General features: G+C 36.5%; 1 protein-coding gene and 1 long non-coding RNA gene across 5 annotated transcripts in view; one reads left to right on the forward strand and one right to left on the reverse strand.

Moving 5' to 3' along the window:
- The window catches only part of SLC12A1 (solute carrier family 12 member 1), a 90,207-nt gene that overhangs the window by 70,803 nt on the left and 1,115 nt on the right, over positions 1 to 18,289 (reverse strand). For 3 of the 4 annotated variants that reach the window (NM_001445000.1, NM_001445001.1, NM_001444999.1), the window contains 3 exon segments: positions 4,923 to 4,998; positions 5,156 to 5,290; positions 17,556 to 18,168. In NM_001445000.1, the coding sequence (NP_001431929.1) occupies positions 4,923 to 4,998; positions 5,156 to 5,290; positions 17,556 to 17,975 (631 nt within the window). In that variant the 5' untranslated portion in view covers positions 17,976 to 18,168. 4 annotated transcript variants of the gene reach the window in all.
- On the forward strand, positions 7 to 12,788 carry LOC146406374 (uncharacterized). Its single transcript, XR_014811928.1, has 3 exons — positions 7 to 141; positions 2,162 to 2,206; positions 12,662 to 12,788. It is a non-coding gene; the product is annotated as an uncharacterized LOC146406374 (long non-coding RNA).

Genomic DNA, 18,289 nt, shown 5'->3' on the forward strand with positions numbered 1-18,289 from the left:
TCTTGCTTGAGAGGAACCTGAATGAGAAAGTTGGGGGTTTGACAAAGGTTAAATCCTTCTCCATTTTTCTTGCATCTCTCTTGCCTGGCAGGGGGAAAAAAATGAACCAACTTGGATTACCTTTGAAAACAGTCCAGAAAGGTCAGTGTTGAACTATTTGAGCCTGTGTTCCCTTTACCTTACAAATGATCCTGAGGGTCACAAGTTTAATTACCTCCTCTGACATATCCATTTGTGGCAATAGCAGAGGTTGATAAACCAGTGATACCAGTCACTGTCACAGCTAAGCCGATGATAATCACACCAAGACCTCAGTTGAGAGAGGAAAAATAAAGGCAATTAAATGGTGGAACCATCCATTAGATCATTTACATAAAAGCTAGCAAGTCCAGAGTAATCACCAAAAGGCCACATTTGAGTTTAACAAGTTGGTCTGGAAATCACCAGACTAAATGCTCAGCTTTCTGCCTTTACACAGATCCAAGAATCTCAAGAGCTAAGATGTGCAGTGCAAAGTTGCTCACAACTGAACAGCTATGGCTGGTCAAAATTTAACGTGAACTCCACTCTTTATGACATTCTAGATGCCCATAAGCATAACTGGTCTGTACAATCCCAAGCTATTAATACTACTAGAGAGTAAATGTTCATCCTTCCAGGGAACTATCTTTTTTACATACATTTGATTGTATAGGAGTGGAAAATTACATGCAGTATGGAAAATTGTTCATGTGGCAGATGTAGAAAGTGGAAAGAATCAAGTGAAACTACATTCATGTAGTGGCTATGTGAGCTCTGGCAAATTACTTGTTTGCTGAGCCAAAATATGGCAATGAAATTAGAAAGAATGCATGTGTAAAGTGGCCATGTGTAAAGAAAGCAGTGGCATATGTAAAGACAGAATATATGTGTAAGGTAAAGTAGCATGATGCGTAGAACACGGTACATAATCAATAGCACTACCTGTTGATCATATCCACAAAAATCATAACAGCTATTGTTTATTAAAAGCCAACTATATGTTCTGCTGTGTTGGGTGGTATGAGAAATGCAAGGAAATAGAAAAATGAAAAAAAATTGCCCTCAAGGATCTTGTGCAGAAGCATTTAGTATGAGTGGGAGAAAGTAGACCAGAATTCAGAGGAAGGCAAGGCTGCTTTCAGCTTCAAGAAATACAGTCAGGAGGACACTGAAGGGTAGCAGAATATGCTGTCCCAAAATGTGCCACTTTAGCATAAAGATTATTTTGAGCTAAAGACAATTGAAAAGAAGCAGATACTTCCCTTATTTGTGTAAAAGCAGGACATAAATCTGTAAAGCTATCTTATCTTTCCTCTATACTGGGGACAGTTATCAGCTAGAGACCAGATACAGCTGGTGATGGCACCAGAGAAATCCACATAGGCTTCACTAACTAGCTCTTATATTCCATTAGTTCCCCCATATATTTGACTTCCCACAATGTACACTCTAGAAGCTCAGTCCTTTTCCTGTCTTGTCACTTCTCTAAATATGTGTTGTTCTTTTGTTAAGATGCTCATGTAAGCCCCTTGAGTTACTCATCACTGAGAATTCCCATGTGTATGCACGATGCACATGTTAATAAACTTCTGATCGTTTCCCCTTGTTAATATGTACGTTGTCAGTCTAGTTTTACGGGCCCTAGCCAATGAGTACAGGAAAAAGAGTTTTTCCTCCCTGCAATACCCTCCTCAATGGAGGCCAACTTCAAATTCAGGATCACAGCCACTGAAATCACTTTGGCTCCAGCCAGAATGCTCTACCCTGGTCCTGTTTGGTGTGCTCCCTGATATGAAGTGGATGCTTCACAAATGTTGGTAGACTCCCTTGTTCCAAGGGTGATAAGAACAGCAGTTAGCCAAGAGAGGCCATGATTCCATGGCCAGGCCCTAGAAGAAGGGGAAGTGGAGGGAGGCTAAGGACAGAAATGGGAATGAGATATTGGAAGCTGGCCCATTTAATGCCGCCAGTAATATCTTGGCTTTAGCAGACGTTTCTAGGCTATTTTTACAGATTAAAGTGCAGTAGGAAGAGGCTAACTGTGGGCATGAGATGCAGATTTGGGACTATATTGATTTGGGCCCTTAAAAGTTCGGCATTGTAAGACATAGTTGCACTAAATTCTTTATATCTTTTGCAGGGATCGTGTGGTGACCATCACCCCTACATCACTATGTGGTTTCAGGTAGATTTCTTCTTCTTCTTCTCTCTCTCTCTCTTTTTTTTTTTTTTTTTTTTTTTTTGCACATTGTTTGAACTCTTGACTTTGTTTTGAGGAAGTTTGATATCAAATGTTTAGCTCACTGCAGCAACCATACAGAACCATATAGTTTGTGCTTCATAGCATTAAGCCTACTCTGACTTTTATCATTTCCCTACCCTTATATTCCCTTTGCCTTTATTTTTCCAATAATTCTTAATTTATCCTTCTGACTTATATGTATTTCTGTAAACCATTTGAAATGCTGGAACAAAATTGTATATATTTATATAGCAAGGGATTTGCTTCTCTCTCTCAAGCAAACATAAAATCCAAAGGTAAAAGCAGCTTAGAAGCATTCAGTTCATAGTTTCCTCAAACTGTGGTCCCTGAGCCACCTGCTTCAGGAAATGCCAGGGGTGCTTATTAAAAATGTTCAGACTTACTGAGTGGATCTTTCAAATTGAATCCTAGGATTCTGCAGTTTTTTAACTACCTTCCCAGATAATTCTTATGCACCCCACAATCTGATTATTGAGCTACACTCAGCCTATCTCAATTTGTGTCTGCCTGTTCAGCAAGGTTCTTTAGCTTTATCTTCAAAGAATTGATTGGGAAACAATTAATCCAGCTTACTCATTTTCAGATGAGAAAGTGAAATGCACAGAATATAAATGACTCGCTTCAGGTCATACCCCTTTTACACCCTTCTTCTTTGCTTGATGGTTAAGTCTGTTGGATACTTTCATGCCCAAGCCAAGGTATTCAGGACAAAGAACAACTAGTTGGCATGATCAGTTCACTCTACCATATGCTTTTGGAGACAAGGCAGCTGCAATTTATGGGAATTATAATGTGTGTAAGTTACCCAAGGACTGTAGCTACCATTGCACCTGGGTATAGCTTCCTTTCGGCTTTGTTCCCAGGGCCTGGGCTTGAAGGTATACTCAGGTTTCTTCCCTAAACTACCCCCAAAGCAAGAAGGAACTGCTTGTATTTATTTTCTCTCCCCAGAAAGGGAACCTAAATGTTACCCAGACGGTGACTTAATCAACTTGTTCAGCTTTAAGTTCTTAGCAAAGTCCAGTGAAACTAAGAGTAACAATAAGTTTCTACTACTCACTAAAGTCTATTTTCCCAGAATTGAAAAATAAAACACAAAACCCCTTTTATCAAAGGAAAACCCACTGGACCCTCATTTAGGTAGAAAGCTTCTCTCTTATGAAGCTGGATATGACTACTCAAATAAAAGGTCCTTATTAATACAAAACTGATGTCTGAAAGTATAATAAACAGTTTAGCAGAAGATAGAATTCTTCACATTCTACAATTTTTTTGCAATAAACATGAAACTGAGATGACTGTGAAGAGTTATGTAAGATCTGATTAAAGCTCAGATGATTGCCCAAACATATGGATTTTAAATAAGTTGCGTTAAAAAGAATTACTTTTGCCCTGGGCTACACTCACACCTCCAAACAAAGTAATGTTTCCTGATGATCTCAATAAGTTACTAAACTGCCCTTAAAAAACTAATTTTGCGTGAAACCCTGGAGCAACTACTTGGCAATATTAAGATGCAGATTTTCCATGGAACAGCATATACTTATTTTGGACCCCGAGGCTGTAAGTGTTCATTTGATATGCATCATAAAGCCAGCAAGCAGCCCTTTGTCAGGAACCCAGCAGTTGCCAAACATGCAATGAGAAAAAACTTTGGGAACTGGTTCCAGCCCTTTCTTTTTTGCTTAGTCTTCTGGTGATTCTGAATGTGTTTTGAGGAGTGAAGGTAATAAATAATGACCAAGTACCTTTTAAATGTGAATTGAGACACATTTTGGAGTAGAATCTGAGAGCACATCTGAACTCCTATGTTCTTGTTATTAATGACTTATAGGTATTCCCCTAATGTGAATCTATAGTGTATTTTCCATATATAGAGTAGAACATCATTAATTTTTATCACATTAAATCAGAAACAGAAAAAATTCAAATAAATTCTCGTATAAATTTTACTAATATACTCTCAATAAAAATATTTGCCACAGGAGACAATACTTTAAATCGAATATAATATTTAAAAACATTAAAAAAGCACTCAAAATAATTTCAACATTATCCATCTTCCTTTTGGAAAAATTAGCAATAGTTACATAGATTATCTTAGTTATTTTATCTTTCATTTTAAGCTTCTATCTGGTAATACTTTATTAACCTTTTTCCTACTGTTTGTACCTGAAAGTGACACAATTATTTTCTTTGGAAAATGTTCAACAATTTAGCATTTTTATTAGGTCACATTTTCATTAGTTTTCCCACAAGTTATTTTTGTTCACCGAAATTTTGCTAATAATTATATGGGGGGATAGTCTGATAAACGTCAGTATGTCCCCAAATAGGAACACTGTTACTTAAAATGACTGTATTTCTATATACCTGTATACCTAAACTCTATGAAATGATAGAATTAATTACTTGAGTGTTTATCTGGCTGGCAAGCTGGAAAATTCCAGTCTCCTAGGAGTTAGCACTTTATCTTTCCTCTTTAACAAACATGGTCAAAGAGGCAAAGTAAAAGAGCCCAAGTGCAGACTAATTCTATAACCTTCATCTCACATTCAGCATTAATGGTAAAAAAACAAGTTGCTCATTGAGTTTTTAATTTACATTGAAAACCACAGAGGAGGGAGAAAATGCTTACCAATTCCAGCTTCTCCAACAATCCAAGAGAGGCGAATGAAGAGCATGACACCCCAGATGTTCAGCATGCATCTTACCTGTGGGTTGAAGAAGTATGGAAACGGATGTTAGAAGCAATAGTTGGGCAAAACCCAGCTGTTTTTGCAATTCTGGTGTTCAGGTCTTGTGAACACTTTAGTCCACTAGGACACTGAACAGATCGTTTTCATTTGTAATACATAGGAGGTTTCTCACCAGCACACCTTTCACCCATCCAAACTTCACACCACCGGTTTGATCTTCTTCTTCCTTGTTTTCAGATCGTTCATCTCCAGGCATCCCATCTCCATTAGCAACCACATCAGCTGAACCCGGGGCCACTGCTACATTCTGTATTTTTATAGATAGCAAAACCACAGTATCTGGTCAACACGAGGGTCCATAAAACTTCCAAAAGAAAGTCAAAACAATTGACATAAAACTTGAGACACAAAAGGGAATATATTCTAATCATTTTAATAGGATGATTATTTTTTTGCCCTGGGAGCTGATGTGCTCATTTTGTGGGTGATTTTAGGCACAACTAAGACCACAAGGGTGTTAAAGAAACCTGGGCAGTTCTTCTACTGGTGGGAATATTGCTTTAGGGGAGAATAATCAGATTTAGATAAATTTAAAATACAAAAAGATCAGAAGAGAGAAGGGGGGATGCAAGAGGAATGAGGGTCTTTTAGAAGTAAGGTGAGAGGGCCAGGAAGTTAACCTTCCTCATTAATGCAGTGATTGGCCTTCTTTGCATTAATCTCCCTGGGCTTCATTATATTCATCTAAAATCATGATAATAAAACATCTCTATTCACATAAGAGTATCTTTAAAAAGACTCAATAAAAGAACATATAGAAGTGTTTCCTTTAAGAAGAAAAAAAAGGTTTAGAGTATTCTTAAAAGGTGTAAAGTCACCGTATGAATACAAGGATGCTATTCCTATAGGGGAAGTTTCAGATTTGATATGTCTTTGCCTGGGATGTGTAGTATTGTACAGAAGGTAAGAAGTCTCCCTGCTGACTACTAGAAAAGTAAGCCGAGAAGAAATAAGGAGTAAGTACAACAAAAAAAGGTCAAAACCTTTATTTAGTTGGTTTTTTTTTTTTTTCCCCACTGTGGCCTAATTTTGAAAAAACTTCTCTGTCAGTAGGATAGTCTCTGAATTCCAGATGGAAGGAAATTGCTAGTGCTAGTTTCTCAAGTTAAGAACAACTCTGTGGTTTTTCTTTTAGATTTGACTGAATAATTTCAGATACATCCATTTAATTTAGCCTATCTAGCAACTACCTGACTATTTAATGGTTAGACTACATCCCAATGAGCTCTCCCAAAGCACCCGTCTCAAGTGAGCATTTGAAACCATTGGGGAGTCTTTTAGGTTCAGCACTTGATTATCATTATTAAAGAGTAAATTTCTCTTCTTTAAGTGCTATAAATTGGGTTAAGCCTAGGATGATGTGTTCCAACATCCCTACTAAGAGGTTTTGGACAAGGGATTTTTCCCTCTTTAGAATGGGGAAAGAAATTTATTATAAAGATTTATTTGGGGGCAAGTGAAGTTCTTGCTTTTGCCATGTCCAAGGCCTCTTGCCTCTTTGGCCACTGGTGTACCATTGGCAAACCCATTATAAGATGACCCTAAGTGAAAATATGATACCTTTTAAAATTGCACCTCACAAGCAAATACCTCGGAATACACCTGACCAAGGAGGTAAAGGACCTATATGCCGAGAACTATAAAATTTTAATCAAAGAAATCAAAGATGTAAAGAAATGGAAAGATATTCCATGTTCCTGGATTGGGAAAATCAATATTGTGAAAATGGCCATACTACCCAAAGCAATCTACAGATTCAATGCAATCCCTATCAAATTACCCATGACATTTTTCACAGAACTAGAACAAACAATCCAAACATTTATATGGAACAACAAAAGACCCAGAATCGCCAAAGCAATCCTGAGAAACAAAAACCAAGCAGGAGGCATAATTCTCCCAGACTTCAAGAAATACTACAAAGCCACAGTCATCAAAACAGTGTGGTACTGGTATCAAAACAGACAGACAGACCAATGGAACAGAATAGAGAACCCAGAAGTAAACCCTGACACCTATGGTCAATTAATCTTTGACAAGGGAGGCAAGAACATCAAATGGGAAAAAGAAAGTCTATTCAGCAAGCATTGCTGGGAAACCTGGACAGCTGCATGCAAAGCAAGGAAATTAGATCACACCCTCACACCATGCACAAAAATAAACTCAAAATGGCTGAAAGACTTAAATATACAACAGGACACCATCAAACTCCTAGAAGAAAACATAGGCAAAACACTCTCTGACATCAACATCATGAATATTTTCTCAGGGCAGTCTCCCAAAGCAATAGAAATTAGAGCAAAAATAAACCCATGGGACCTCATCAAACTGAAAAGCTTTTGCACAGAAAAGGAAACCCAGAAGAAAACAAAAAGACAACTTTCAGAATGGGAGAAAATAGTTTCAAATGATGCAACCGACAAGGGCTTCATCTCTAGAATATATAAACAACTTATACAACCCAACAGCAAAAAAGCCAATCAAGCAATGGAAAAATGGGCAAAAGACCTGAATAGACATTTCTCCAAAGAAGATATACAGATGGCCAGCAAACACATGAAAAAATGCTCAACATCACTGATTATAAGAGAAATGCAAATCAAAACTACCATGAGATACCACCTCACATCAGTCAGAAGCCATCATTAATAAATCCACAAATAACAAGTGCTGGAGGGGCTGTGGAGAAAAGGGAACCCTCCTGCACTGTTGGTGGGAATGTAAATTGGTACAGCCACTATGGAGAACAGTTTGGAGATACCTTAGAAATCTATACATAGAACTTCCATATGACCCCGCAATCCCACTCTTGGGCATATATCCAGACAAAACTCTACTTAAAAGAGACACATGTACCCCCATGTTCATTGCAGCCCTATTCACAATAGCCAGGACATGGAAACAATCCAAATGTCCATCGACAGATGATTGGATTCGGAAGAGGTGGTATATATACACAATGGAATACTACTCAGCCATGAAAAAGAATGACATAATGCCATTTGCAGCAACATGGATGGAACTAGAGAATGTCATACTGAGTGAAATGAGCCAGAAAGACAAAGACAAATACCATATGATATCACTTATAACTGGAATCTAATATCCAGCACAAATGAACATCTCAGAAAAGAAAATCATGGACTTGGAGAAAAGACTTGTGGCTGCCTGATGGGAGGTGGAGGGAGTGGGAGGGATCGGGAGCTCGGGGTTATCAGACACAACTTAGAATAGATTTTCAAGGAGATCCTGCTGAGTAGCACTGAGAACTTTGTCTAGATACTCATGTTGCAACAGAACAAGGGGTGGGGAAAAAAATGTAATTGTAATGTATACATGTAAGGATAACTTGATCCCCTTGCTGTACAGTGGGAAAATAATATATATATATATATATATATATAGAAAAGGAAAAAAAAAAAAAAAAAGATAACCCTAACTGAAGCTCTTCACTCCAAGTGACTTTGACTTCTTGTCTCTTTCTTCTAGCAAGTCCTCTAAGCAAAGAGTTCTCTTAATTCTGTTCTCCCATAGACTTGTTTCATGATACTAGTATGACACTTGGGTAGCCACTGTAATTCAGTGTGATGAGAGTTACTGCATGTGAACTGAGTTGGAGAAAGATCATGGTGTGAGTTACTTCTCAAAGCCAACACAGGGCCTGCCATATAGCTGGCCACTGATAAACAGTATTGAATCCATAAAGTGGACTTGAAGGCACCTGATCTCTACCACTTAAAAGCAGGTGACCTGATATCTTATCCATGCTTGCCTCCTATTTCTTTTTTATTCCTTCCCTATTGGCTATTCCATTTCTCATCTTTTCCTCTTTGCTGGCCACATTAAATAAGAAAGAGAAAGGGAATGAATCCCAAGCCAGATTATCTTGTTATTTTCTAACAGCATTAAGGAAAAAATTAAATGGCAAAGGAAATTGAAACAGAGTTAAAATTTAGTTTTGAATTACCTGAGAAATATCTTAATCTGAAGTATCCTCAGTCCCTGTTTTCACAGATAAGTGTAAGTTGGCATGCTATATTCATATCAACGTAAGATATGGATAAATAAACAAAGCCCATAGAAACTGAGGCTGAAGTAGGGAAAGACTGGTAATCTATCCCAGCTGTAAATGAAAGTCATACATGTAATTCAAAAATTTTTAGTAGCTACTTTTATAAAGGTAAAAAGAAATTAGTGCAATAACTTGGGTTCAGTTATGGATCCTTACATTTTAAAATATTTAATTTTGGGGAGTTCCAGTTGTGGCTGAGCAAGTGGAGAACCCGACGTAGTCTCCATGAGGATGCAGCTTCTATCCCTGGCTCACTCCCTGGGTTAAGGATCCCACATTGCCAAAAGCTGCAGCATAAGTTGCACCTGTGCCTCGGATTCAATCCCTTATCCAGGAACTTCCAAATGCTGCAAGTGCAGCCGTAAAAGTTTTATTTTTTTAAATTAAGTTTTATACAATATATTTGCCTTATTTGCAATATAAATATTCATTAGCCACAGGGGCACTCCCCTCTGCAGGATGGATCTAAATCAGACTGTTTTTAATATACTTTACTTAATAAATCTGTATAAAATATCATTTCAACCTATAGTCAATCTAAAAATATTAATGAAATATTTTATATAATTGTTCTCATACAATGTTTTTGCAATCTGGTGTATATTTTACACTGATAGCACATTTCAATTTATACTAGCCACATTTCAAGTGTTCGATGTGGCTAGGGCTTGCATAATGGATCTCATATGTTTATACAATATAGTTAATTTCAGATAAAAAAACATTTGATGTTGTTCTCCAATTAAAAACTCTTTTTCGCCATTCCGGTCGTGGCACAGTGGTTAACGAATCTGACTAAGAACCATGAGGTTGGGGGTTCGATCCCTGGCCTTGCTCAGTGGGTTAAGGATCCGGCGTTGCCGTGAGCTGTGGTCTAGGTTGCAGACGCGGCTCAGATCCCATGTTGATGTGGCTCTGGCGTAGGCTGGCGGTTACAGCTCCGATTCAACCCCTAGCCTGGGAACCTCCATATGCTGCGGGAGCGGCCCAAGAAATGGCAAAGAGACAAAAAAAAAAAAAAAAAAAAAACCTCTTTTTCTCTGAAAGGATTCTATGCTCATAAGGCAGCTGAGTGGGTCAAATGTTACTTTCAATTTGCGTAACTGGAAAAATCAATGAGAGCATGGAATTGAGGAATGTGTTAAAATATTCATGAATGCTGAAGAGATTATTTGGTTAGGCAATTTATTTATTTGACTTGATTTGAGCAAAACTTTTAAAATTGTCAATATTGTAGTTAATCAAGATCCCATGGCCAGACTATCAGTGGCTACTCAATCAGGGAGAAGGCAGTTTCCTTTCTCTGGGTTAATTGGGGATCCCAAGAGACGGAGCCTTAGTCACTCGCTTTTTAAAAGCAATCTTGGAAATAAAACCCATCTTTTCTCATTAAACCTGAACTTGAGGGTTTGGTCCAGGAAATTGCTCTGCTCTCTGATGAACTCTGATAGTAACTGTGACCCTTAGATCTGGACTAATGAGAATACCAATGACTGCAAAAAAAAAAAAAAAAAAAAAAAAAAAAACACCAACAAAAAACAAAACAGAAAAACCCCTTACAGAATAGGCCAAAGAATGAATAGGATATTTACAATTTCCCCTTAAATGAACATTTCTGAGGGATGCCCTTCTGGTCACAGTTTAGCAGTTCTTCAATTTATCACCAGGACATCACGATGTGCAGCAAAACTAATTTTCTATGAGGGCATGTCAAGGAAATCATTATATATAGAAATTAGGTAATAATTTTCTAAATTATTCAAAAATAGATAGTGTCACAGTAGGACCTTCAAGTTTCTCTTGGATAAGTACATTCAACCTGCCAGAGTTTCAAAGTTTTAAATATATTTATAACACAGAGGGGGAAAAAAACCTCTCAAATGTATATTTCTTCCATTGACAATAAAGGTCTGATAGTACAGAATCCATTTCAATTGCTTTTCTCGGGTGAGAGCTGAAACATCGCTGCACCATATAAACTAGGAGACTTAGAATATGGTTTTGGCTATGCAGTTAATTCAGAGCTGTCCTCCAGCAAGTTCCTTAACCTTTCCTGGATTCTGCCAATGAGGATAAATCCAATCAGTTTTCTGAAAAATCTTACTTTGAAGTAGTTTACTCTCAGGCGAAATCATTTTTCTATGTTTGCCATCTTCCTCTTCTAACCCAGCAAAGCAAAACCTGGTTTTACTCTTTAATAAATACCTCCTTTGTAAGTCCAAACAGTAATTTTAAAGTTAACTCATCATCAAAGTACTGAATGAGACTTCAGGTTGAGGGTCTGTGGGGACTTGGTAGCCGTGAGCTATAACCAGGGACTGGCAGACTCATGGCTGGTGCATGTTCTTGGGACCAAAGTCTCAAAGACTGAAAGTTTTATGATTGCTGCCTGAAACCAGTTTTTTTCCTTCATGCTTTGAAGTAATTTGTTTGCTCACACTCCATTACCATAAATGATGACCTGCAACCTTTCATAAATGCATTTTAAATTGCATAGCTTTAGGGAATGATTATTTATTTACCAAGAGTTTTACCTGTGCATTAAGTATGCAGAGAAGGTAAAATAAAGTACATGGAAAGAAAGAAGGAAAGTTCATTTGATAAAAGACTTTTCCCCCTCCAATACTGATAAACTAGTAAAGCTTTAATCACAAGCAGTATAAGTAAGTTCCTAATGGATTTTTCTTGATGATGAAAGATTAAATTATTTTATTTAATATAAAATGCATTATTTTTCTGATCCCAGAAAAATGACAGGTGCCTTTCCAGCTATCATCCAAGAAGAAAGAAATGCATATGTTTATTCTTTAAGTTATAATGAGATAATACTTGCTACTATTCATATTTTCAAGTTTTTAGCTTTTAATCTCAGGATGGCAGAAATCTTAGACCATCAATGAGAAACAGTTCCATAAATATTTAGGCCTAGCTTATCCCCTCCTCATTACTTTAAAGTTTATTTTATTATTGAAATATTTAAACATATGCAGTAGTAGAGAGAGTAATACATGTTCATTATTACTCAGCTTCAACAAAATTATTGATATATGGCTGATATTATTCCACTTAAACTTCTCACACCCCTACCACTGGATAATTTTAAAACTGATCCCAGTAAGGACTAGATAATTCGTAAAGTTCATTTCAGAGTAAAAAATGTATGATTCTAATCATATTTTGTTATCAATCAATATTATTATGTTTATACACTTCTATCCCTTTGTGATAAAGGGGAATATTTTAAATTATGAAAATGAGGTTTTTTCTTTTATTAAAAGTTACTATATACCATGCCACTAGTGGCCACACTTTACAATCATAGTATTTTTAGTATATCTGAAAATGCATAGCACATGTAAAAATTGACCTCTATTTTGATGGTAGGCCAGAAAGTATCTATGTATAATAAGCCAGCATAAGAAAATTAAATTAAATGATTCTTAACATTTACCAAGTGTACCTTTCAGGGAAATCCCATTCTATTCACTACCTACCACTGAACTGGTTATAATGGGAATTTAATCACTTTTTGTTTTGTTTCCACAGATTATTTTTACAGTATGAGCTTCCAGGAGAACTGGCCTTGGTTATTAAGAAACCCTAACATGTATTAAAATGAATCCTTAGCTGCAAAGTTTCATTCCAATAAATATTTTAGGGGTGCTTTCTGGTTATCACTGGCCTTCAAAGCATTTATGGCCTATTTTATCTGGCTGTTATTAGCTTAGTGATTATTTATAATTTTGGAGCTCCCCAATTTGAATGCTAAAGTTTTTTTTCATATTTTGACAGAAGATAAACATTTATACATTGATTTATGTGGTTTAATGTTTGTTAACTAGACTATGTATCCTTTATTTATATCCATACGAATAGCATTTGACTTATAAAATAAAATTCCAGAATAGAGGTCAAATCTCTGTAACTCATTTTATACAGTAGCTCCTGTAAATAAATAGCTAATAAATACTTGTAATAATGACAATGAAAATCCTACAGTTAATTATGTAGGAGAAACCACATGGTCTCTTGGCATAGGCCCTGAAACAAGGAAGAAATTGGGATCTCCTGACCAGCCCAACATGACTGAGCTGAGATTTCCTCTTTGTGCCTGAGTTCCATCATTTTATATAGCTGTGGAATGAGCTGAGGCAAAGCTAGGAGTATAAGCTGATGATGGAAAATAGTGATAAAAGAGCTTGGACTCTGGAGTCATGCAGTTGTAGGTTCAACTTATTAGCCATGTGACCTTGGCTTCTTGACCTTGGAAGTTTATTGACTTCTTTGAGTCTTTATTTTCTCTTCTTAAAGATCTGTAAGATTTTATAAACCTTTCCTCATTTATAAAATAACAATAATAGTACCTAAGGGATGTGATAGGATTGAATGAGGATTTGTCAAGTGTGAGCACCACATATGACACATAAAAAATTCTCAAAATTTCTGTTATTGACTCTACTTGGTCAATGCTTTTATCTACAAACTATTTTTAGTTGCTACTGGCCTAAAGACCCAAATATGGAATCATTACATTGTTTTTGTTTTAGATCAGTTTCTATACAGTTGGTGTCACTGAAAATAATAATATTTACATCCTAATTTTCATAGTATTTTATACTTCTCATAGGCAGTTTATTACAATGACATTAGAACACTGACTTTAATGGAAAGTTTACATATTTTTCTCAGTCTTTATAATAACATTTTTTTTCTAGTGCTAATAGAAATGGTGGTGAGTAAGGCTAAAATGGAATTCCATTTTGATTAGCTCTGTAGTTGGAATTGTGTAAGAAAAGGTGGATGCAAGAAACAAGCTGGATACAAAAAGAATTACTTTTACAAAGTAGGAATACTAGATTAACTTTCTCCAGATGTCTAAAAACCATAATTCATGTGTTGATATGGAAAGATCTCCAATGTACATTGTTTAATGAAAGCAACAGAGTGTAGGGCAACATTGTAAAATGTGTCCCAACACTTTGCAAAAAGAACAGACCGAAAATTAGACAGGCAGGAATATATGTATATATTTGCATATGCATAGAAAATTACTGGAAGCTTTTATAAGAAACTGTCAGCAATGATTGCTCTGGAGAGAGTCACGGAAGATTTACTATAGATAAGAGACATTTCAGTATATATTTTCAGTACTTGTTAAGTATTTTTTTCATTGTGCATTTTACTCTTTTAGTAAAATTTAAAAGAAGTATCTGGTATAAAAATGATCATCACCATCATCAATAATCATTTATTGACATTCTACCTCTTATAGGCAAAGTGCCAGACTTTACTAATTAGACTTTACTAATATTCACAAGCATCCTGCAAGATCAATCAAAGTTATGCAGAGCAAGTAAGGGATGAAGTCATTTTTTTCTGCTTTTAACTAGAGATTCCAGAAATCTGTAATTCATGGCCACTCGTATAAGCATTTAGCTCTTCGCTACATAGGAAAATGAAAAGGATTTCTTCAGTATGATCTCAAGTCATTGGGATTACAAATTCTGTCAATATCTGTCACTCCTAGCATTTTGCTTAAGGTAGAGACTTCATGTCTTTCAAACCTATTTTTTATTTTACCTATTAAGACAAATTGGCCATGTAATTCTTCCAACTTTAGAAGTTATAGCTAGGATTTGCACAAAATACAACTGATTTCTGACTAAATATGTTCTGCCATTTAGTATGAATGTAACCTTCCTACACGGCTTTTGAAGCATTATAACCACAGGTGCAAAAAAAAAAAAAAAATCTCCAAACTTATACTATGTCAATTATTTTCTATTTAAAAAAATTTTTTTTGGCTGCACCCATGGTGTGTAGGAGTTCCCAGGCTAGGGATCAAGCCCATGCCAGGTTACACCCGAACCTGTAACTAGAGCCAAATCAGTGACAATGCCAGATCCTTAACCTGCGGAGCCATGAGGGAACTCCTACTTTTAAATTGTTTAAGTAAACACTACTGTTTATCTTTTTTGCGTATAAAATCAGTGACATGTCTGAGTATGATATATAATGTGCGTTCTATTGAACATTCCTAGCTGTGATTTGAGGAACTACCATAAAATTGTCAAGGACTACAAGGAGATGGCAGCTTAGCCATATTATACTGCAGGTCTTCATCTTTTATTTGGGAGGCAGGGTAAAAGTGGGGGAATAGCAGAATCAAATTCAATAGCAAGGAAGTAATGAGCTGAAGGAGGTCCAGACTGTTAATGTGTAAAGGAGAGCACAGAAAGAAAACACGTGGAAGAACTGCTCAAAACTTCAAGGACACTAAAATGGCCCAGGCTGTAGGAATGTGCCCATTGTAGATTCTGTGGTTACATTTGGATTCGGCTTCCAATTTGGTTACGTGGATACTTTTGGATAATTTAATCAATGTGAACTCCTAGATAAATGAGGTTCAAGTTTATAAAAAGAGTAACTATAGTGGTTCAGAATGATTATTCAAGGCATTGAGACTAAACTTATTTTTTAATATATTTAATTTGCCATTCCTTTCTTTCTGAGAAAAAAAATACCAAAGCTAAGCCTTTAGTCTCTCTCACTTCACCTTTTCAAAATAATATGGTATCCCAAACAGTCATCAAATCTGTCAAATGCAGCTATTGCATTCCTCCTGTATGGTCATGCAGGCACTTACTAACAACGGTGCCCTCAGAGATTTTCTCCTCATATATAAAGATTCACATAAGCCATGGCTTTAGAAATTATAAATCAGCTACTTTCCTCTCTCTAGAAGATCAGTACTAAGAACAATGTGAATTTATGCCATTTCTTTTTTAATAGAGTTAAAATTTTATTTTCTTCTGTTGTAAGTTGGAGAAGGGAGTGAGTGAGAATATCCAAATGTTGGTCAAGGATGCAGCTTTAAAAATTATCATGTGTAATGAGGTAGGGTATGGTGAAATAAGGTTTCAGGTCTACAAGGACTTTGGCTCATTTAATTGAAATCTCTTTATAACACCCTAAATTTCTCTTTCTACCCTTCCTACATCTTGCAAACTATTTTTATCCTCTTCTCTCAAAATGTCCCCCCCTCTTTTCCTTCTCCCTATTCTTTCTTCCTCTACCCTTTCCTCTCATATAGAAATGGAAAGTAACACCTCAGTCTGACTCCAGGAGCTTCTAATTCCCCTGTTCTCAACAGCCCTCCTGGGCGCTGCCATTTTATCTGAAATCACTACCTTACTGTCTTCTTTTAAGACACCAAATATATCAGATAGAATCTAAACCTTACTTCTATAAGGCAAGCAGCCATTTAGCAGAGTGTTGCTGATATGATATAGGAGACAGCATAATTAAGGTTGGGTGGGGAGACGTGGTGTAGGAACAGAGCACGGCTCCTTCTCAGGAAGTCACTCAGTCCCATGTGGTAGGACCCAGAGTCAAGGACCCTGAGAAACCAACGGGAATAGATTATGGAGAGGGGTTTTCTTGAGGAAAGAAGGATGAGCAGCATCTAAAGGGAGCCTTTCACCTTTATTAGCATCTTTCATGTTAGCAGTGTTTCTGAACTCTCCAGAGTGGGCAATCATTTAATTTAAAAATGGTTGAATAAATGAATGAATGAATATGAAAGGAATTGTTCCAATATTTTTTTCCCTTACCTTAAAACCTGGGTAAGAGTAGACTGCATTTAGATATGTGACAACTAATTATTTTTCTTAGCAAGTAATTATATTCCATAAAGAATGCTATTCATTCGAAATTGTGTTCTAGAAGAGCAAGAAAGTAAAGTGCATCAACATTTTAGAGCAAGTTATGGAAGAAGAAATCTACTAAACTTATAAATGATTTGCAACAAGATTAGAAAAAGTGCTGCCTCATGCTTCTAGCAGATTGACTATATTCCTTAAATAATGAAAAGTTTAGCCACTTCTGCTGCTTCTGTACTTAAATTTAATTTAGTTACTTTTATATGCTTAAGTGCCCTCAGGAGCCTCAAGCAAGGTTTTGAAGAGGAAGGGATAAAATGCTGAATCTTATAAATCTCTTCTCTCTCTTTAAAGAATGTAAAAAATATCCATGTGCACTAAAGGCCAGTACCACAGTATTAACAACAGTTCATAGCCTCAGTGATTTTTTTTTTTTTAACAACTGTTGTGGAGTCAATAACACTAAGATGAGGCCAGCTTAGTATTCAGTTTGACATGTTTAACCAAGTGTGAATTGAGTAGACTATAACTGTAAACAAGATACCACATATTGCCTAACTTACAGGATTAATTCTTCAGTTCTCTGTCCTCAGTCAGTAAACACTTGTGAAACACATTTGTGTATTTTCTGTTTATTGGGAACTGGGGACAGTTGTGTACAGAGGATAGACCATTTGGAATAAACTTCTTTGGACATTGTCACATTTACAGTGTTCTTAAGGAGGAGGAAATCACCTGAATGAGTAAGTGGGGGACACCTGCCTGACCTTTAAGCTTACCTTGGCAAGTTGCTCGTGAATCTCAAGCAGGCTGGGTCGGTTGACCTTGGGTCCACTGATGCTGCCAGTGTTGCGGTAGTACTCGATCTTGGGGACAGCGTCCACGGTGTTGTGGCCAAAAGTTTGTAGGTAGTATGTGTTTGTGTGAGAATCATAAGCATGAAAACTGGCATCTGTTTTAGCCATTTCTCCATTTTGGAGGAAATTGTCATAGCACTCCTGATTCCCAGGTCTAAAGCTGATTCTGAATCTGTTCTGGGATTCATCCCCAAAAGAGGTTTCCTCATAGTGTGGAGGGTCAGCGTTGCTATTCACAGCCGCACTGCTCTCATGGCTCTCACTTATGACATTGACTTGAAAGCGATTGGTATTACCAGGCCCAGAATCCAGAAATGCATTGGAAGAGTTGTTCAGTGACATCTTCCAAAGTGAATTTTTTATTTTAACTACGCCGTCTACTTTATGGTAGGTTTTTAAAAAAATCTCTATATTTTCCTTCTCAAAACACACACTAATGTGTTTACATTCAGGAGCCCCTGGCTTTTGATCTAGAAGAACTCAAAAGATTCTTGATGTATTGTCTCCTATACAATCTTCAGAATGTTCTTCAAAGCTGTCATTGAAAAGGAAAATTAAACTCGTTCCAAGTATTATAAATATATTTAAGCAGGGTGGAGGTATGAGAGAACAGTTTTCTTTTGTTAAGACATAAAATTTTAAATTCATTTCCTTAA

The sequence above is a fragment of the Sus scrofa genome, chromosome 1 (assembly GCF_054392235.1).
Source record: "Sus scrofa isolate SSC_HxYL_T2T_F1_AM1 chromosome 1, Sscrofa_HxYL_maternal_Yorkshire_Landrace_v2.0, whole genome shotgun sequence".
In the NCBI taxonomy this organism is placed as follows: domain Eukaryota; kingdom Metazoa; phylum Chordata; class Mammalia; order Artiodactyla; family Suidae; genus Sus; species Sus scrofa.